Here is a 22,932-nt window from a genome sequence, read left to right as displayed (position 1 = left end):
CCATCTGGCGTTTATAAGAAAAGGTGCTGACTGCTGAATTATAAGGACACTGTGGTCTACTAGATAAAGGTTGAGGAGAGGGGTTTGGGCTTCTATTGTCTTCTTTCCGGGCCTTCATCTCCTGCTTGTGATTAAGTAGTGCATGCTGAGTGGAGCAAAGTGGTGGAATAGGACTCTTCAGCAATAATCTCCTCACAGAAACATCAAGGTAACAACTCGATGCGTGAAATTACCTTCAGAAGAGTTAAGAAAACCCGAACCCATGAGCAAGACTGTGAAGCCCTTTTGGACTGCAAAGACGAGTAAAACCATAGTTGCACATAAAGGGGATTGGTTCTTTATGACTGAGACCCCACCCGCAAGCCACTGCAGTACCACAGGCGGAAAGTCACCATGGACCCACGGTTTTTACACCGGAATACTCTCCCGTATGGCCTGGGTGCCCTCTGTGGATCTCCACTAATTAGTAGCAGAGCCAGCATGAGACTTGCGTCTAACCTGGGCTCAGGGCGCCCTCTCGTGCTAAAAGGAAATACAACAGCCAGTCCTTTCACTTTCTTTTTGATATGGTCTCTGTTGCCTAGGTTGGAGTGCAGTGGTGCGATCATAGATTACTGCAGTCTTGAACTCCTGGCTGGGCTCACGCGGTCTTCCCACCTCAGCCTCCAGAGTGGGACTACAGGTGTGTGCCACTATTGGCTAAATTTTCGGGTTTTGTTGGGGGGGGGGAGATTGGGGTATTGCTATGTTGCTCAGGCTGGGTCTCGAACTCCTGACCTAAAGCAATCCTCCAGCCTCAGCCTCCTAAAGTGCTAGATTACAAGTATGAGCCACCACACTCAGCCCCACTCAATTTCTAAACGAGCTCACTGAAATAGAGCAGTCACAAACAAACCCAGACTGTGAACATGAGAATAAATACCTAATTCTTCAATGTGTAGACAGGGATGCACATCTGCAAAGAATAAGAATAGCCTAAGAAAGACGGCCTCAACAAATGAACAAAAAATCGTGCCAGTGACTAATCCTAAAGACATGCAGGTGAATGATCTGGTAGACAAAGAATTCAAAATAGCTATTTTAAGAAAACTCAACAAACTTTTATAAAACACAGAGAAACAATTCAGAAGTTTATCAAAGAAATTTAACAGAGAAATTGAAGGAATAAAAAAAGTCAGAGAGAAATCCTGGAACTGAAAAGTATAACAAAAAATGACACATGCAATACAAGACATCAGCAACAGAATTGATCAGGCAGAAGAAAGGATCAGCAAGCTCAAAGACAGGTTATCCAAAAATACAATCAGGAGGGGCTTCAGGATGGTTGACTAGATGCATCTAGTGTTCATCCCTTCCATGGAGAGGAACCAAAGTAGCAAGTAGATAATTATACTTTGAATAGGTCATCTAAGAGAGAACACTGGAATTCAACAGAGCAGTGACAGGAAGCATTGAAAGCAAGGGAGGAGAGAGAAATAAGGCCTGTTTGCCTGGGATTGGCTGGGAGTCTGGAACAGCTTCCTAATGTGGGAAAAAGGTAAGAGACCCTTAGTGTTCCTCATTTTCACCAAGGACTCTTGCAATCCTAGCCACAGGAGAGCGCCTTATTCCTTGACAGCACAGAGACTAGCATAGGAGTTGCCTAAAGACCGTGTGAAGGCATTGCAACAGAGAGCTCACGCTGGATTCTGCAATTCTCCCAAGCAGCTGCAGCACAGCACCATTTTGAGAGCACAGCCCACACATCCTGCCCTGCTATGATGGCCGTGACTTAGGCAGGAGCCCTGAGCAGTGATCCTGCCCCACCCAGCAGAGGAGTGCCCATGCATTTTCACATATTCCAAGAACAAATTCCACTACCTACAACCACTGCTGCTGCAGGCTGCTGTGGGGCCAAAACACTAGTGAACCTTGTGCTCCCAAGCTACCTGCCTACAGCTACTCCCTGAGAAAGCAACCCCACCTTCACCAAGAGCAGGGCTATAGCACAGCTACTGCTGCACCCCAACCTGAGCATTTTGCTAGTGACCTCGGTATCACCCCACCCCTGCATAGCACAACCAGCACCTCACACACCACCAAGGAGCCTGAGGGCAGGTTCACGTAGCCCAGCTCTACCTGCCCCCAGTACCCAAGCATATCATCCAGGGGCCTAGGGATCACTTAGCCCTGTCCACCACTGGTGGCACCTGAGCACCTCCTGGGGTCTGAGGTCAGGCCCACTCAACCTGCCACTACTGCCACAGTTAGCACTCACTGCATGCACCACTTGAGGGTCTGGAGACTGGCCATGAAATCCATAGCAGCCACAACCAACGCCAGCACAGACCACTTGAGATTCAGGTTGTTTCATTGCTATGATTGCCATCAACCATGCCACTTTGCTGCCCAGGAACTTGAGAACCCACCCACCCACGTGATCCATCAATACCACTTCTGGCACCCAAGTAAACCACTTGGAGGCCCACAAATCAACATGCCTGGACCTAAAACCAGTGCAATCATATGCCACCATGGTACACCAAAGACAAGCACACTCAGCCCACTGCTGCCACCATTGGGGCCTGAAGACAGGCCTACCTGGCATCCCAGTTCTCAGAAAAACTTCACCACAGCCTCCACTAATAACCACACCCTAAGCCACTGAGAAATCACAAATATCACTGATGCTGTTTAGAATCTTATACAGAGGCTACTACATTCACCGAGAATCAAAACCGAAGTGCTCTACCCAAGCAACACCACAGATACATCTTCAGGAAAAAGTTCTTTCCTACAAAAGCAAATTTTAAAAATTGGAAAAAGTGATTATTACACCAGATGTGCAGATATCAATGTAAGGACACAGGAAACATGAAAAATCAAGGAACTATGACACTCCAAAGGAGCACAATAATTCTGTAGCAAGAGATCCAAATAAAAAAAATTTAAGATGGGTACAAAAAAATAGAAAGAATGAATAAGACCTGCTATTTGATAGCACAACATGGTGACTATAGTTAATAATAACTTAATTGTACATTTTAAAATAGAGAGTGTAATTGGATTGTTAATAACTCAAAGGATAAGTGCTTGAGGGTATACATACCTCATTCTCCATGATGTGTTTGTTTCACATCACATGCCTGTATCAAAACATCTCATGTGTTCCATAAATATATACACCTACTATGTATCCACAAAATAAAAAAATCATAGTTTACAAGCAAAACAGTATATGTGACCTTTGGTTTTTAAGTAAACTGGCCAACATCTCTTTAAAAATGTATGAAATCCTGGAAAAATAATTCCAAATTTTGATACTAAATAAACTCAGTGAGATACAAGAGAATTCTGAAAAAAATACAAAGAACACAGAAAAACAATTGAGGCTATGAAAGAGAAATTTACCCAAGAGATAGATATCAAAAAAGAACCAAACAAAAATTCTGGAACCAAAGAATTCATTGAATGAAATACAAAATACATTTGAAAGGTTCAACAATAGACCGGACCAAGCAGAAGAGTATCAGAACTGAAATACAGATCTTTTGAAATAACCCAATCAGACAAAAATAAAGAAAAAAGAATTTTAAAAAATGAGCAAAGATTTCATGACATATTAGGCACTATAAAGTGACCAAATATTTGACTCTTCAGTGTCCCAGAAGGCAAAGAGAAAATGAAGAGGTTAGAAAGCCTATTTAATGAAATATTAGATGAAAAATTGCCAAGTCTACCAAGAGATTTAGACATCTAGATAAGGCTCAAAAATACCCAAATAAATACAATGAAAAAAGGTCTTCTCCAGGGCACATTATAGTCAAACTATCAAAAGTCAAAGAAAAAAATTTAAAAACAGCAAGAGAAAAGCATATAGTCACCTGTAAAGGAGCCGCTATCAGACTAACTGTGAATTTCTCAGCAGAAACTTTACAAGCCAGGAGAGAATGAGAGAGAGAGAGAGAAAAAAAAAACACCTGCCAGCCAAGGATACTGTACACAGCAAAATTATCCTTCATAAATGAAAGAGAGAGAAAAATATTTTCAGACAAAAAAAAAACTGAGGAAATTCATTGCAACCTGATCTGCTTTACAGGAAATGCTAAAGGGAGTTTTTCAAACTGAAAGAAAAAGGTCCTAATGTGTAACATGAAAACATCTGAAGGTATAAAACCCACAGGTAAAAGTAAGTATCCCGACAAATTCAGAATTCTCTAACATGGTAATTGTAGAACATAAATCACTTATATCCTTAGTAGGAAGATTAAAAAACAAAACAGATAAAAATAATTACCATAACCTGTTAAAGAATAAGCAATATTAAAAGATGTAAATGATGACATCAAAAACACAAAATTTGGGAGTAGATTTTTTTTTAAATTTTCTTGCAATCAAAATTAAGTTGTTATCAGTTCAAACTAACTTGTTATAACTATAAGGTATTCTGTGTAAGCCTCATGGTAATTACAAAGCAAAAATTTTTATAATAGATACACTAAAAATAAAAAGCAAGGGATTAAAACATACTGATAGAAGAATCACTTAACCACAAGGGAAGAGATTAACAGAGGAAGAAAGGAACAAAGGATCTACACAACAACTAGAAAACAAGTAAAAATATGGCACTACCAAGTTCTTACCTATCAAAAATTACCTTGAATACAAATGGGTTAAATTCTCCAACTAAAAGACATAGAGTGTTTGGTTTTTTGTTCTTGCGATAGTTTACTGAGAATGATGATTTCCAGTTTCCTCCATGTCCCTACAAAGGACATGAACTCATCATTTTTTATGGCTGCATAGTATTCCATGGTGTATATGTGCCACATTTTCTTAATCCAGTCTATCATTGTTGGACATTTGGACCGCATATTCTCACTCATAGGTGGGAATTGAACAATGAGATCACATGGACACAGGAAGGGGAATATCACACTCTGGGAACTGTTGTGGGGTGGGGGGAGGGGGGAGGGATAGCATTGGGAGATATACCTAATGCTAGATGACGAGTTAGTGGGTGCAGTGCACCAGCATGGCACATGTATACATATGTAACTAACCTGCACAATGTGCACATGTACCCTAAAACTTAAAGTATAATAAAAAATAATAATAAATAAAAAAATAAAAAAAAAGACATAGAGTGGCTGAATGAATTTTTTTTAAAAAAAAGATCTAACTACATACTGCCTAAGAGAAAGACTTTACCTGTAAGGACACACATAGACTGAAAGCGAAGGGATAGAAACAGATATTCCATGCACATGTAAACAAAAAGAAAGCAGGAATAGCTATACTTATATCTGATAAAATAGACTTCAAGTCAAAAACTATAAAAAGAGACAAACAGCCAGACGTGGTGGCTCATGCCTGTAATTTCAGCACTTTGGGAGGCTGAGGCGGGTGGATCACCTGAAGTCAGGAGTTCGAGACCAGCCTGGCCAAATGGCGAAACTCCATCTCTACTAAAAATACAAAAATTAACCAAGCATGGTGGCAGGTGCCTGTAGTCCCAGCTACTCAGGAGGCTGAGGCAGGAGAATGGCATGAACCCGGGAGGTGGAGCTTGCAGTGAGCCGACATTGCACCACTGCACTCCAGCCTGGGCACACAGCGAGAATCCGTCAAAAAAAAATTGACAAACAAGGCCATTATATAATAGTAAAGAAGTTAATACAACAGGAGAATGTAACAAGCATAAATATGTATACACCCAACATTGGAGCACCTAAATATATTAATGTTTGATCTTTGTATTTTCTAGTCTCATTAAAAGTAAGGGCAAAAACTACAATTACTTTTGCACCAACCTAATATAAAGCAAACATTAATAGACCAAGGGGGAAATGAAGACAGCAATGAAATAATAGTAGAAAACTTTAACACCCCACTTTCACCAATGGACAGATCATCCAGACAAAATATCAACAAAGAAACACTGGACTTGAACTGCACTGTAGACCAAATAGAGCAAACAGACATTTACGGAACATTCCATCCAACAGCTACACAGTTCACATTCTTCTCAACTGCACGTGGAACATTCTCCAGGAGATTATACATTAGGCCACAAAGCAAGTCTTAACTAACTTTTTTGAAATGAAGTATTTTTTTCCTGCCAATAATGGAATAAAACTATAAATCAACAACAGGAGGAACAACTGTACAAATACATGGAAATTAAAGAACATGCCCCTAAACAAACAATGGGTCAATGAAGAAATTAAAGGAGAAGTTAAAAAATTTCTTGAAACAAATGAAAATGGAAATATAACATGCCAAAATGTATGGGATACAGCAAAAGTAGTCCTTAAAGAAAAGTTTATAGCAATAAATGCCTACATCAAAAAAAAATCTCAAATAAACAACCTAATGATGCATCTCATGGAACTAGAAAAACAAGAACAAACAAAACCTCAAATTATTAGAAGAAATGAATGAATACAGATGAGAGCACAAATAATCAAAATAGAAACTAAAAAATACAAAAGATCAGTATAATGAGTTAGTTAGTTCTTTGAAAGGATAAAAAAGTCAATAAACTTTTAGCCAGACTAAGTGATAATAAAGAAGAAAAACAGAAATAAATCAGACATGAAAAAGGAGACATTACAACTGATAACACAGAAATACAAAGAATTGTAAGGAACTACTATGAACAACTATAAGCCAACAAATTGAAAAGCCTAGAAAAAATGGATAAATTCCTGGACACATACAACCTACCAAGGTTGAATCAAGAAAAAAATGGAAATTTTGAACAAATCAACAATGAGCAACAAGATTGAAGCAAAAATAAAAAGTCTCCCATCAAAGAAAAGTTCAGTACCCGATGGCTTCACTGCTGAATTCTACCAAACATCTAAAGAACTAATACCAATTCTTCACAAACTATTCAAAAAATTGAAAAGGAAGAAACTCTTCCAAAATTATTTTAGGAGGATAATGATCATTATCCTGATCCCAAAACCAGACAAAAGCACAATAACAACAAACAACTACAGGCCAATATCCTCAACAAAATACTAGAAATAGAATTCAACAGCACATTAAAAGATCATTTACCATGATCAGGTGGGATTTATCCCAGTGATGTAAGGATGGTTTAACATATGCAAATTAAGAATGAAGGACAAAAATTATATTATCATTTTAATAGACACAGTAAAGGCATTTGACAAAATTCAATATCCCTTCATGATAAAAACTCTCAACAAAGTATAGAAGGAGCATACCTATATGATAAACCTGCAAACAAGATGAAACTGAGTGGGGAAAAGTTGAAAGCTTTTCCTTTAAGAACTGGAATAAGACAAGCATATCCACCCTCACCACTTCTATTCAACACAGTACTGGAAGTCCTAGCCAGAGCAATTAGGCAAGACATCCAAATTGGAAAGAAGGAAGTCAAATTGTCCCTGTTTGGCCAGGCTCAATGGCTTATGCCTGTAATCCCAGAACTTTGGGAGGCCAAGGCGGGCAGATCACTTGATGTCCAGAGTTCGAGACCAGCCTGGCAATGTGGTGAAACCCCATCTCTACTAAAAATACACACACACACACACACACACACACACACACACACATGCTAGCCAGACATGGTGGTGTGCTCCTGTAGTCCCAGCTACTCGAGAGGCTGAAGCAGGAGAATCACTAGAACCCCAGAGGCGGAACTTGTGGTGAGCCAAGATCGCACCACTGCACTGCAGCCTGGGCAACAGAGTGAAACACTGTCTCGAAACAAAAACAAAAACAAACAAAACAAATTGTCCCTGTTTGCAGATGACATGATCTTATATATAGAAAACCGCCAAAACTACACCAAAAAACTGTTAGAGCTAATAAATGAATGTAGTAAACTTGTAGTCTACAAAATCAACATACAATAATTGATAGCATGTCTATATGCCAACAGTGAACAATCTGAAAAAGCAATCAAGAAAGCAATCACGTTTACAATAGCTACAAAAAATGTCCAGAAATAAATTAACCAAGGAAGTGAAAGATCTCTATAATGAAAACTATAAAATATTGATGAAAGAAATTGAATAAGACACAAATAAATGGAAAGATATTGCATGTTCATGGATTGAAGAATTAATATTATTAAAGCCAAAGCAATCTACAGATTCAATGCAATTCCTATCAAAATTCCAATGTCATTCTTCACAGAAATAGAAAAACAATCCTAAGATTTGTGTGGAACCACAAAAAATCCCAAAGAGCCAAAGAAGTCTTGAGCAAAAAGAATAAACCTGGAGGCATCACACTACCTGATTTCAAATTATACTACAAAGTTATAGTAACCAAAACAGCATTGTGTTGACATAAAAACAGACATATAGACCAATAGAACAAAATAGAAAGCCCAGAAATACACCCAAACATTTAAAGCCAACTGATTTTCTACGAAGTTGGCAAGAACATATGATGAGTAAAGAACAATCTTTTCAATAAATGGTGCTGGAAAAACGGGATATCCATATGCAAAAGAATGAACCTAGACCCCGTATCTCTCACCATGTATGAAAGTCAAATAGGCCAGGCACAGTGGCTCATGCCTGTAATCCCAGCACTTTGGGAGGCCAAGGCAGGCAGATCACTTGGGGTCAGGAGTTTGAGACCGGCCTGGCCAACATGGTGAAACCCCGTCTTTACTAAAAATACAAAATTAGCCAGGTGTGGTGGCACACCTGTAGTCCCAGCAACTTGGGAGGCTGAGGCAGGAGAATCACTTGAACCCCAGAGGTGGAGGCTGCAGTGAGCCTAGATCGTGCTATTGCACTCCAGCCTGGGCAATAGAGTGAGACTCTGTCTCAAAAAAAAAAAAAAGAAAGAAAGAAAAGAAAAGAACAATAGATTAAGGAATTAAATTTAAGACCTGAAACTCTGAAATTATTAGAAGAAAACATAGTGTAAGCATTTCATGACATCAATTTGGGCAAGAATTTGTTAGACAAGACCTCAAAATCATGAGTAACAAAAGCAAAAATAAAGAAATTGGATTACATCAAACTAGAAAGCTTCTGCACAGCAAAGGAAACAATCAGCAGAGTGAAGAGACAACCTATAGAATGGGAGAAAATATTTGCAGATTATACATCTGACAAGGGATTGATATCTAGAATATATAAGGAACTCAAACAACTCAATAGCAAAAATCCAAATAATCCTATTAAAAATGAACAAAAGACCTGAATAGACATTTCTCCAAAAGAGACATACAAATGGCCAACAGGTATATGAAAAATGCTCAACATCACTAACCGTCAGGAAAATTAAAATCAAAACTACAATGAGATATCACTTACCACTGTTAGAATGACTATTATAAAAAAGACAAAATAACAAATGCTAGCAAGGATGTGGAGACAAAGAAACTCTTATACACTGTTGGTGGGAATATAAATTAGTTAAGCCATTAGAGATAATGGTATAGAGATGCCTCAAAAATTAAAAATAGATCTATCATATTTTCTAGCAATCCCACTACTGGGTATATACCAAAAAGAAATGAAATCAGCATGTTGAAGAAACATCTGCATCCCCATGTTTATGACAGCATTATTCACAATAGTCAAGATATAAAATCAACTTAAATGCCCATCAATGGATGAATGGATAAAGAAACTGTGGTATAGATACACAATGGAATACTATTCATCCATTTAAAAAAGATGAAATCCTGTCATTTGCAACAACGTGGATGAGCCTGGAGGACATTATGTTAAGTGAAATAAGCCAGGCACAGAAAGACAAATACTCCATGATCTCACTCCTATGTACAATCTTTAAAATTTGATCTCATAGTAGTTGAGATTAGTGATTCTAGGAAGATAAGGGGGAAGTGGGAGATGGGGAGAGGTTGGTCAATGGGTACAATGTTACAGGTAGATAGAAGGAATAAGTTCTGGTACTCTATTGCACAGTAGGGTGACAATAGCCAACAATAATATATTGTATATTTCAAATAGAAGAGAGGATTTTGAATGGTCTCACAACAAAGAAATGACAAACATTTAAGGTGATGGATATGATAATTACCCTGATTTGAATAATTACACAATGTATACATGTATTGAAACATCACATTGTACCCATAAATTTGTACAATTATTTATGTGTCAATAAAAAGTAATACAGTTAAAAAAATAAAATTGCCCATTAGGATAAATAAAAAGACCCCCACACAAAATTATCATTGTGGCATTTCAGAGCACAGAGAGAAGATACTTAAAGCTTCTTCTGAGAGGAACAGGACGCATACAAAAGAATGGGAATTAGACTGACGATATAATTAAGCAATATTGTAAAAGATCTAAGGGAAAAATTATTTGGAACCTAGAATTTTTAGTCAAACTATGAATCAATTTTGGGGGAAGAAAAAGACATTTTCATATATAGAGGGCCTTAATAGTCACTGAATGTGTACTATAGTAAAACCAGAAACTACATAAAAGAGGAATTTGGGAGATTCAGCAACCCAAGAGAATAATGAAGTATGAGGGGGATGTTTTCTCCTTAGTTCTTTTCTGTATTTTTCAATAATTTGATAATAAACATGCATAATTTTATAATTAAAAAAGAAATTAATTTTGACAACATGCAAGTTCCTGTTCTCACATACCTTATAGTGGAGAGACAGATTGTAGTCAAATAAGCATAATAATACATGCAAAATTACAAACTGACCATTACTCTGAAGGAAAATTACATAATTCTATGTAAGCCTATAATACAGGAATCTGACCTAGACTGGGGAATCAGAGAAGGCTTCCCTAAGCAAGTACCCCTTGAACTTAGCTTTGAAACTGGGAAAATGAGGCAATGTGAGATGAAGCTGTTAGAGGTATTAGGAATCAAACCTATTGGGGCCTTCTAGTCCTTAGTAGAGAGTCTGGACTTTATTCTATGTGGAATGACAGCCTCCAGTGGGTTTTAGGCTGGCGGATACTACAATCAGATCTGGAATGCAGAAATAGTACACCAGTTTCTTTGTGGGTAAAAGTCTTAGAGGGGAGAATATGACCAGCTATAGGGAGACCTGTAAAAAAAGTTTATCAGTAGCTCAGACGAGATAATGGTAACTTGGATTAAGATAGTGGTAGTAGTAACAGTGAAAAAATAGATACATTTGAAAGCTTTTAGAGCCAAAATAGGAGGCAGCTGTGCCCTTGTTGTTACCAGTGTGGGATCTGAACACATGACTACTTGGGTTCAAATACTGAGCAAATTAATTAACCTCTCTGGGCATCCGTTTCCTCTCCTGCAAGACATGGATGATAATGGTTTCTACATTCATAGGGTTGTTATGAGGAATGAATGAATTAAAACTTGTAAAATACTTTGGACAGTGCTTGACATAAAACAAGTGCTCAATACATATTAGCTATTATTGATTATATTGCCCTGGTCAGTGTCAAACTGCATATGGGAGATGAGAATGGTAACATAACATTCACTGTTATAAAAAACTCTGGAAGAGAATGAAGTGATGAAAATTGTAAATTTGGTTTTGAACATGTGGGTTTTTTGAGATATCTAGGTGGAGATGTTGAGAAAGTGATTGGCTGTATGAGCCTGGAGTTCCAGAAGAGGTCAGGAGGGGAGACAGAAGAAGGAGCAGTCTGAGAAGTAGGAGAAAAAAACCCAGAGAGATGTTGGCACAGAGGCCAAGGGAAGAGAGAGTTTTAAAAACGAATGAATGGTCAACAGGTGCAAATAAAGACTGAAAAATGTCCATTGGATTTAGCAGCATGATGGTGATTGGTGACCTTGGCAAGAGCTGTTGGTTTGATAGTAGCCCAATGTTCTTGATAAATTTGTTTACAAGTCAAGGTAGCAATAAAGTGTCTAAAGTCAATTTGTCCATTCTGTCCTAGCAAGTGTTTTCCATTTCAAATTCTCTACTTCATAGCCATAGGTGTCTTGTTCCTACTTTACAGGTCTGATTGGATGCCACAGGAAATCAGTCTATTGGCATGTGATTGGAATGGGCACCACTCCTGAAGTGCACTCAATATTCCTCGAAGGTCACACATTTCTTGTGAGGAACCATCGCCAGGCGTCCTTGGAAATCTCGCCAATAACTTTCCTTACTGCTCAAACACTCTTGATGGACCTTGGACAGTTTCTACTGTTTTGTCATATCTCTTCCCACCAACATGGTAATATCTTGGATCTTTAAAATGAATATTATAAATATCCAGTCCTACTTTTAATAAAATTTACTGGACAATGTACAGGAATATAGTGTGTTGCTGAAGGGGACATTATAGAGTTACTGTATTAGACCTCAGCCAAGATCCCCTAGTTTCCAGCTTCCAGTGTAAAGTTTTTACCTTGACTATAAAAGGGCTTGAGTATTAGTAGGGCTCATGGATTTTTAGTTAAGTGTCTGTGATGGAGAAAAGATGGCTTATGGATGATTGAGGTGGGAAAATGAGGAGAATAGTATGCCCTTGGTTTCTCAGCCTTATCCCATTAACTACGCTCCAATATTATGGAGAGAGGAACTGCAAGTTGTAGCTGAAGAGATTTTTTTTTTTGGAGAAATCTAGGGAAATGGAAAAAAAGGCATTGTCCAGATTGCAACTGTAAGGGCTCCACTATATCATTAGTAATGCCCAGAGCAGTAAATAGCAAATATGACAGGCTATTGTAGAGCTTGACTTCAGACACCAGACAGCCAGAGGCACTCTGTAGATACCTGGCAGTAGATGAGAGACATCTGTGAAACTGAGGGCAGGTCAGGAGCTAGTGAATTTTAGAAGTAACATGGGATTGAAAGGACTATTTGGTGGGAACTTTGGAAAGGGTCAAAGGTTCTGTGTAAGCAAATTAGGACGATGGTAACTACAGTTTTAAATTACTGTTAATGTAACTTTATTTGTAACTGCTAGTTGTGCAAATTCAGATTGCATCATCATTTCACCCCAATTTTCCTTACTTTTGTATTTATTCTGCTAACTCTTAATCTTGGATCAACCTAATAACCCTCTTTCTCTACCCCTCTCGTGGCCATTGAAGGCTCTTAGTCAGTTTGTGCTGCAATAACAGTATACCACAGAATGGGTAATTTATAATGGACAGAAATTTATTGGCTCACATTTCTGGGGGCTGGGAGGTCCAATATCAAGTTGCCTTTTTGCTGCGTCTTAACATGGTGGAAGGCATTATGTGACAAAAGGGCAAAGAAAGGGTGAGAGAGAGCAAAAGGAGGGTGAGCTCACTCCTGTGATAACAAATCCACTCCCATGAACCCTTTCCCCAGATAACTGCATTAGTCCATTCATGAGGGTGGAACGCTTATGACCTAAACACCTTTTATATGTTCACCTCTCAATACCATCACGATGATAATTAAATTTCAATATGAGTTTTGGAGGGGACAGACATTCAAACCATAGCAAGAGTTATTGGAGAAAAATGTCGGAGAGGCCTAATCTTTTATATTTAATAGCATTTCTTTCTTCCTATTACTCTCATATTAACCTTCTCCTCAGGTTCCTTGGTTGACTTAGAAAAGAGATTTGATCTTGCCATGCATCCACCATTTTCCTCCTTATGTTCTATTAGTGACCTTGTTTATTGTCTTCTGTAGTGATTAAGAATAGAAATCTCTCTTCCCCATGTGTCACATAATATTTATGGAATTTTGACAAGACCTTAGTGGACAAAATGTGTCATACTGAATGAGTAACAGGAAGTTGATGCACAAACAACATTCTTGCAGGCACAGAGGAATAGGTCATTTACTTGTATATGATCATTGTCAATCAATCATTGTCCAGTTGGACCCCGATTCAGTTTATTTTTTGTTTTGTTTTTCTCCTTTTCACAGATTCTATCCACTAATTTTAATCTTTATTTTTCAGAAAAAAATGCTTTATCTTATTGAACCTCAGACCAAACACTTTGTTTTTCGATGCAGACTGAGTTATGTTTAAGGCTACATGAACCCCAGACTAGTTGTTTGCTGCTCCTAAAACCTTCCCTGTTCCTCATAATCAAGTAAACAGGTCTCCCTTCTTAGAAGTATTTGATCTTCAAAATTGCCCTGTGGTATAAATAGGGCAGGAATTATTATTATCCATTTTACAAAGCATGAAGATGAGACTGAGAATGTTGAATACATTTGCCATAGGGTTTACAACTAGTCACAGGCAGACATGCTCTTAAAATATATATCTCCTTGATTTTAAGTTGTATCTTGTCATGGTTTTATGAACTTGGAACATGTCTTAAAGTTTATATCTACACTAACATTTTTCCCAATAAGCTGTTATTAAATCAATGATTTGTGGCAAGAAGGGATAGTGATGTGGAAAGGGGGGTACTTAGGGGAGAGCCTGGAAGGCCTAATAAGAGAGAAAGAAGTCATAAAAGTTAAGGCAAGTGATATGGTTTGCATATTTATCTTCACTGAAATCTCATGTTGAATTGTAATTTCCAATGCTGGAGGTGGGGTCTGGTGGCAGATGTTTGGATCATGGGGGTGAATCCCTCATGGCTTGATGCTGTCTTCATGATAGTGAGTTCTCATGATATTTGGTCATTCAGAAGTGTGTGGCAACTTGCACTCTCTGTCTTGCTCCTGCTTTCACCACGTGACATGTCTCCTCCCCCTTCACCTACCCCCATGATTGTAAGCTTCCTGAGACCTCCCTGAAGCCAAGCAGATGCCAGCACCATGCTTCCCATATAGCCTGCAGAAACATGAGCCAATTCAATCTCTTTTCTTTATAAATTACCTAGTCTCTGGTATAGAATAGCCTAATATAGCAAGACACTCTGACATTGTTTGGTTTGTCTGACTCCAGATGGCATGGAAGCTTATGTCAAAGTAGACAGCTGCCCAGAGGAACCCCAACTACGAATGAAAAATAATGAAGAAGCGGAAGACTATGATGATGATCTTACTGATTCTGAAATGGATGTGGTCAGGTTTGATGATGACAACTCTCCTTCCTTTATCCAAATTCGCTCAGTTGCCAAGAAGCATCCTAAAACTTGGGTACATTACATTGCTGCTGAAGAGGAGGACTGGGACTATGCTCCCTTAGTCCTCGCCCCCGATGACAGGTAAGCACTTTTTGACTATTGGTACTCTCTCTTCCCCATACTCAAAAAGTTCTTACCAGTTATTCAAACCAACAAATCCTGAAGCCATGTTTAAGGTTAGGTACAGGTATGGAATCAAATGGCAAGGGTATTAACATTTGGAAACTAACATAGCTGAGCATCAGAGAAGCTTGTATTTTTCTCACTCCTTGCCTTGATTGAATCATATAAGCTGTTTTAAAGTTGGATTTGAGCCTACCTAGAATTTTTCTTCCCAACCTCTCATCTTTTTTTCTCTTATACAGAAGTTATAAAAGTCAATATTTGAACAATGGCCCTCAGCGGATTGGTAGGAAGTACAAAAAAGTCCGATTTATGGCATACACAGATGAAACCTTTAAGACTCGTGAAGCTATTCAGCATGAATCAGGAATCTTGGGACCTTTACTTTATGGAGAAGTTGGAGACACACTGTTGGTAAGTTGAGGAAAAGATTTAAGGTCAGGTAAGAAGAAAAAGTCTGGAGAGTTTTGAGTTTCTAAAATACCTCATAATTCAGCCTTGTCTCCAATGGACATGATCTTTTAAAAGCTATAAATGTTACACAAATAATAGCTGATTGTATGTATTTAAAGTTTGAGTATATAGAATAAAAATTTAATGTCACCCACTAAACTCGACACTCCTTTGAAATACTGCTTAGACTTTGATACATATCCTTCCAGATCTTTCTCCATTAATTATGTCATATAGGAGTCAGCAGACTATGGCCTATGAACCAAATTTGGCTTGTGGCCTGCTTTTGAACAGTCCATGAGCTTAGATGAGATTTTACATTTTTTAAATATTGCAAAGAAAAGAAAGGAGGATGGGAGGAAGGGGAGGAGAAGGTGGAGGAGCAAGAGAATATGTGACAGAGGCTAGATAGGGCTCACAAATTTTAGAGTACTTACTATCCAGCCTTTTCCAAAAAATGCTTGCTTGCTCCTGATCTAGGATATTAAGAATGAGTATGGTGTAAGTAACAGAATACTCAATGGACAGTGGTTTAAATAAATAAGGGTTTATTTTCTTCACAAGAAATTTGAAGATTGGTCGTTGGTTCCATAAATTCAGCTGCTGAAGAATGTCATGAAGAACACTGGTTTTTAGATGTGGAGTTTTGTTAGATACTGCCAAACTGACTTTCAGCAATTTTGTACCAATTTATATCCCCTACCATAAGTATATGACTGCCCTTTTCCCCACACCATTGCCAACAACATATATTATAAACCTTCAGAAAATTTTCCAATTTGATGAGCAAAATGTTTATATGTTGTCTTCATTTGCATTTCCCTGGTTAGTGGTCAAATTGTATATTGTTTCATGTTTGTTGGCTATTTGTATAACTCCCTCTGGGAATCGCCTGCTTGTAAATTTTGTCCAGTTTTCTATTTGGTCAGTCATCTTTTGCTTATGTATTTGTAAAAGGCCTTTATAGATTATGGATATTGACACATTGTTATTTATCTTTCAAATGTTTTCCTCACATTGTCACTTGTACTTTAACTCCTTTATGATATTTTTTGTCCTTCAAAGATTTTTCATCTTTATATAGTCAAAACCTCCTATCTTTTATCAATCTTTTCATTTATATTTCTCTGGATCTTTTTCACTTATGTTTTCTGCCTGAGAATGTCTTTGCCACCCCCAAGACACTACAAAAATAGTCTATATTTTATTCTCTTACTTGTATAGCTTTATTTTTACAGTGAGCAATCTAATTGCCCTGGAAGTTACTTTTGGATGTAGTGCATAATTCAAATAGAAATTTTCCCAAATGGCAGCTGACACAACCAATCCTTTTTTCATTAATTTGAAAATGTCTTCTTTATCATATACTAAATTGCTAAAATCTGGGATTTTTAATTCTCCTTAACTAATCTGTTACCACCCTGTTTTAATGACTTCAACTTCGTGATATGTTTGATATCTGTATGACATCTTCTTTCATTGTACTTCTTCAAAATTTTTATTAGCTATTATTGTACAATTTTTCTTCATAAATTTTGTGTATGTATTTTTTCTATTTTTCATTTTTTGAAGATTGTATAATTTTATTTTTTATTCATTAATTTTTAAAATGCATAATGACACAATAATTTTACATATTTATAGGGTACTTTTTGTGTATTTTGAGTTACTTTTACTGGCTAATTTAAAAATAGATAAACAAGAGCATGCAATAAAATGTAAATTTTCCTCCCTCTTGGACTTCCAACCCCATAGTCTGACAGACAGTCATTGCTGTGGGTTTGTATACTCCCCTCCAGAAGTAGTGCATACATATACAAATATGTGTGTGTATGTGTGTGTGTGTGTGTGCATTTCACACAAAAACAAGAGCAGTGTAAATTGGTCTGTACCTTGATTTTTAAAAAGTAACAATATATTTTGAGTTAGCCAGGCATGGTGGCGCATGCCTGTAGTCCAGTAACTCTGGAGGCTGAGGCAGGAGAATCGCTTGAATCTGGGAGGCGGAGGTTGCAGTGAGCTGAGATCGCACCACTGCACTCCACCCTGGGCAACAGAGTGAGACTCTGTCTCAAAAAAAAAAAAAGTAACAATATATTTTGGATATCATTTCATGTCAACATATATAGATCTACCTCATTCTTTGATTTATTCAGGTTATGCTCTGGATACCATGCTGAATCCTACACTTAAACATTACCTCAAAATGGATCAAAGATAAAATGTAAGAGCTAAAACTACAAAATTATAAGAAAACAACAGGATAAATCTTTGTGATCTTGAATTAGACAATAGTTTATTGGATAGGACACCAAAACCAACAAGCAACAAAAGAAAAACCATTTGACCCAGCCATCCCATTACTAGGTATATACCCAAAGGAATATAAATCATGCTGCTATAAAGACACATGCACACGTATGTTTATTGTGGCACTACTCACAATAGCAAAGACTTGGAACCAACCCAAATATCCAACAATGATAGACTGATTAAGAAAATGTGGCACATATACACCATGGAATACTATGCAGCCATAAAAAATGTCCCTGTTTGCAGATGACATGATTGTATATCTAGAAAACACCATTGTCTCAGCCCAAAATCTCCTTAAGCTGATAAGCAACTTCAGCAAAGTCTCAGGATACAAAATCAATGTGCAAAAATCACAAACATTCTTATACACCAATAACAGACAGAGAGCCAAATCATGAGTGAACTCCCATTCACAATTGCTTCAAAGAGAATAAAATACCTAGGAATCCAACTTACAAGGGATGTGAAGGACCTCTTCAAGGAGACCTACAAACCACTGCTCAACGAAATAAAAGAGGACACAAACAAATGGAAGAACATTCCATGCTCATGGATAGGAAGAATGACTGGGTTTTAAGACAAGAGCAGAAGTGGAAGTTGCATTTTTATCCTCATATCACACACCTCAGATCTGGAGGTGGGATTGATATTTTCAGGGTTCTTCGCTGCAGCTTCCATGTTATTGCTCTTCCATTCTCTCTCTCTCTCTCTCTCATCTCTGTCTCTCTCTCTCTCTCTTGAGATAGGGTCTCGTTCTGTCACCCAGGCTGGAGTGCTGTGGTGTGATCACAGCTCACTACTGCAGCCTCAACTTCCTGGGCTGAAGTGATCCTCCCACCTCAGCCTCCCAAGTAGCTGGTACTATAGGCATGCACCACCACGCCTAGCTAATTTTTTTATTTTTTGTAGAGATGAGGTCTCACTGTGTTACCCAGGCTGGTCTTGAAGTCCTGGGCTCAAACGATCCTCCTGCCTCAGCCTCCCAAAGTGCTGGCATGAGCCACTGCACCTAGGCCTTTGTTTTCTTTTAAAGCTGGTGCAATCAGGCAATACCACCTGCTACCTTTGCTTAATACTGTAATCAACTGTCCTCTTGGTCATGCCTGCTCATTCACTGAAGATTTTATCTCCTGAAACACTGTCTCTTTCTCTATTATCAGTGAATTTAATGCCCAAATAGTGATAAAGGCTGAGAGGAAGCAGTGTCCTCACCAGGCATCTAAATTTCAATTAGTGTGAGAAGGTGCAGAGAATACTTCCTGAAGCAATTGAAACAATTTTTAAAGAAGTGGAAAGGGGCCTTTAGAGAGAAACCTAAGTACTGTCAGTCCTCCACATTGTCAACTGAAGAATCCTAAGTTTGTAAATTTGGAGTGGAAAGGGTTGCAGGCTGGGAAGTGTAGCCTCTGGCAGCAACTGGAAGCAAGCACTTTGAAGAAGGAAGGATGAGATAAGAATTTATGCTGAATGAGTTGGCTAAGTATACATATTTAACAGGTTCCAGGAGGAGCTGTGAATATTTATGATGAGGCACCTGCAACCATACATGTTACATACATTCCATGTTCACTTTGGGGTGGAGACTTAACATTTAGATGCATGAAAATTAGGCTGTATATGTCAAAAGATGAAACAGAGGACACAGAGGCAGCCTCTGTAAACTGGCCAGAGCCAGTCCATGGTCAGTGGTCTCTCATCAGGAAGCAATGCTTCTCAGTTGTTATGATAAAACTGCACAAAGGGAGGGGAATCCACCACGTCTTTAGAAAGGACTGGTTTATGTTTAACCCTTAAGAAAGAAAGTCTAACGGTGGATTAGGGAGGGAGGGAATGTAACAAGGCATGCCCGATCTCCCATTCCATCATGGTCAGAAACTCAGTTTTTAAGCCATCTCTGGGGTCTCCTTGGCCGAGAAAGGGGTCTCTTCAGTCGTTTGGGGATGCTTAAGATTTTATTTTTATTTTTCAGTATCACTGGATTTCTAGTCTCATATTCAAACAACCATTGATTGAAAGTATTCAAAAAACAACCCCAAAACAATAAAAGATAATAATACAACAATAAATAATAATACAAAGAAACAATACGGTAAAACAACTATTTACATAGCATTTATGTTATATTATGTACTGTAAGAAATCTAGAGACGAGTTAAAGTACATGAGAGGATGTGCATAGGTTATATGCAAATACTACATCATTTTGAGTAAGAGACTTGAGCATCACAGATTGTGGTATCTGCAGGGGTCCTGGAACCAATCCTCCATGCATGCCAAGGAACAATTTCATGAAAAGACCAAATATTTTGAGTTTTATCTAGCCTCAAATTACTATAATGTAGATAGAGGCCACTTTTATTTATCTGGAGTTAGACCACAGTTTTCTTGTTGATCCTAGTTGTTTTAGGATTTGATCTTAGATCTCGCTTATACTTTCAGATTATATTTAAGAATCAAGCAAGCAGACCATATAACATCTACCCTCACGGAATCACTGATGTCCGTCCTTTGTATTCAAGGAGATTACCAAAAGGTAAATATTCCCTCGATTTATAGCTCTTTTTTATCTGTAGATACAGATGAGATAAGTATCATCAGTAACAACTAAAATTATGTTGGTCCTTTCTCCAGCTGTTGGCCGGACCTCAAGCTCCAGTCTAAAGTTATAAAAATCAATTATAGGAATCCTCAGGTGATGTTTCATGTAAATTCGTGAAGAGTCGCCTGACATGTTTTTCCTATTACCTAGCGGTGATGTTCAAATATTCCACAGCCAATTAGATTCCACTGCAATTAGTTCCACTGCAACTACTGTAAATGCCCTAAAATCTTGAAGCTGGTTCTTCTGGCACTTAAGATAATTTTTTTTTCTGAGTACAGTTTTCAGCTACATTCCACACTTTTGGTATCTAGTGTGGTATTCCACACTTTGGGTAACTAGTTTGATATTTTCAGGATTCTTTGCTGCAGCTTCCATGTTATTGCTCTTCCTTGCTCTCTCTCTCTCTCTCAACAGGGTTTCACTCTCACTTTTGGTATCTAGTTTGATATTTTCAGGGTTCTTCGCATATTCATTTCTAAATAGTTCACAACTCCAGTTTTTATTTACTATATTGTTTGCTGTTTAAAGATTTATTTTTTCTTTTAGTAGATTGGATGTTATGTATATTCTTTCTATTATTTAATTTTGAATGAATATTTATCAAAATAATAGATGTGTATGCTTAAAACTACAAAAGGGCTGCCTCCCTAGAGGCATCCATTTTTAAGAATTTCTGTTTTTGATTTTTGGTGGTTATCTCTACATCTCTAAAAAGTTACTTATACTGCTAACTCTTTGTTTTTCAACTTTAGACATTATATACTTACTTTGTTTTGTGCTTTTTTCCATTCAAGTTGTTTCAGTTTTATCAGTGTTTTCAGTTGGATTGGCTATCATTAGAACTTTAAAAATATACTAAACATCAACTTTTAGTAAGATATTTTCCAATCATGGATTGAAAATATCTTTTGACTCCATACTTCATAAATTAAGGATATTAAAAACTGTACCCCTCACTTTTCCTTTCCCCAAACCTTTCTTTTCTCTACTGCTGCTAGCCATTCCTTTACTTTTACAAAACTAAACTTGATAACATTTACATTTTGCCCTGTAATTTGAAATAACTCTTCCTTGCTTTGTCTATATATTTTCTCTAAAGCTTAAAAAATTAAAAAACAGCATTTGTATTATTTTAGTATTTTAGCAAGTTTCTTTTCATAAATGTTAACTGCAGAACTGGGTAATATGCTATGATTGCTCTCTTTTCTACAGCTCAAGTGATTTTACTATTAAGATAAAATAATATGTGGAAGGAAAAAAGTTGATCTCATAGAAGTAGAGATAAAATAGTGGTTACTAGAGGCTAAAGAGGGGAAGGGGAGGGGGAAATAGGGAGACGTTGGTTAATGGATGCAAAATTCCAGCTAGATAGGAGGCATAAGTCCTAATGTTCTATAGCACTGTAGGGTGACTGTAGTCAACAATGACATCTATTTTCAAATAGCTAGATGAGAGGATTTGGAATGTTCCCAACACAAAGGTGTATCCTGAAGTAAGACTTTGTTTTCTTTTATTCGGAAAAGAAATGTAGGCTTCTTCAACCCTATTTCTTAGGCCTTTCAGCTTCTTAATCATTCTATGTATTGCTTGCTATCCAAACCTTTTATTTTTTTTTTGAGACAGCGTCTCGCTCTGTCACCCAGGCTGGAGTACAGTGGCACGATCTTGGCTCACTGCAACCTCTGCCTCCCAGGCTCAGGCTATCCTCCCACTTCAGCCTCCTGAGTAGTTGGGACCACAGACGCACACTACCATGCCCAGCTAATTTTTTTATTATTTTTATTTTTTGTAGAAATGGGGTGTTAACTTGTTGCCCAGACTGGTGTCGAACTCCTGAGCTCAAGCGATCTGCCTGCCTCAGCGTCCCAAAGTGCTGGAACCAAATCTTTTTCTTCTTAAAGACATTCTTGTAGTGAATAGCATTAACTTCTTTTCCCTTGTACATTTCTATTTTTTGATTTCTTCTTTTGTTTTTCTGGAAGTATATTCTCAAGTAACTTCTAAATATGTGGTACATAGAGGGTGAACTTTCTGAATCCTTCAGTATCACATGATGGGCAGACAGACTGGTTATAAAAATTTTCCCGCTGGGTGCGGTGGCTCACGCCTGTAATCCCAGCACTTTGGGAGGCCAAGGCGGGCAGATCACTTGAGGTCAGGAGTTCAAGACCAGCTTGGCCAACATGGTGAAAACCCATCTCTACTAAAAATACAAAAAAAATAGCCGGGCATTGTGGCGTGTGCCTGTAATCCCAGCTACTCAGGAGGCTGAGGCAGGAGAATTGCTTGAAACTGGGAGATGAAGGTTGCAGTGAGCCGAGATCACCCCACTGCACTCCAGCCTGGGCAACAGAGCAAGACTGCATCTCAAAAAAAATTCCTTCCCCTGTTTTCTAATATTCATTATTGCCGATAAGAATTCTTTATTTGCATTTCTTTATGGAAGAATGGCA

The 22,932-nt window shown here is 37.9% G+C and overlaps 1 protein-coding gene across 1 annotated transcript in view; it reads left to right on the top strand.

Moving 5' to 3' along the window:
* F8 (coagulation factor VIII) overlaps nucleotides 1-22,932 on the top strand; it is a 185,434-nt gene that overhangs the window by 40,308 nt on the left and 122,194 nt on the right. Inside the window, exons 7-10 of the mRNA XM_003809957.4 lie at nucleotides 11,928-12,149; nucleotides 14,805-15,066; nucleotides 15,351-15,522; nucleotides 20,317-20,410. Coding sequence (XP_003810005.2) covers nucleotides 11,928-12,149; nucleotides 14,805-15,066; nucleotides 15,351-15,522; nucleotides 20,317-20,410 — 750 coding nt within the window. The remainder of the gene's footprint in view (nucleotides 1-11,927; nucleotides 12,150-14,804; nucleotides 15,067-15,350; nucleotides 15,523-20,316; nucleotides 20,411-22,932) is intronic.

The sequence above is a fragment of the Pan paniscus genome, chromosome X (genome assembly GCF_029289425.2).
Source record: "Pan paniscus chromosome X, NHGRI_mPanPan1-v2.0_pri, whole genome shotgun sequence".
Lineage (NCBI taxonomy): Eukaryota > Metazoa > Chordata > Mammalia > Primates > Hominidae > Pan > Pan paniscus.
This window is presented reverse-complemented; position numbering and strand designations above follow the sequence as displayed.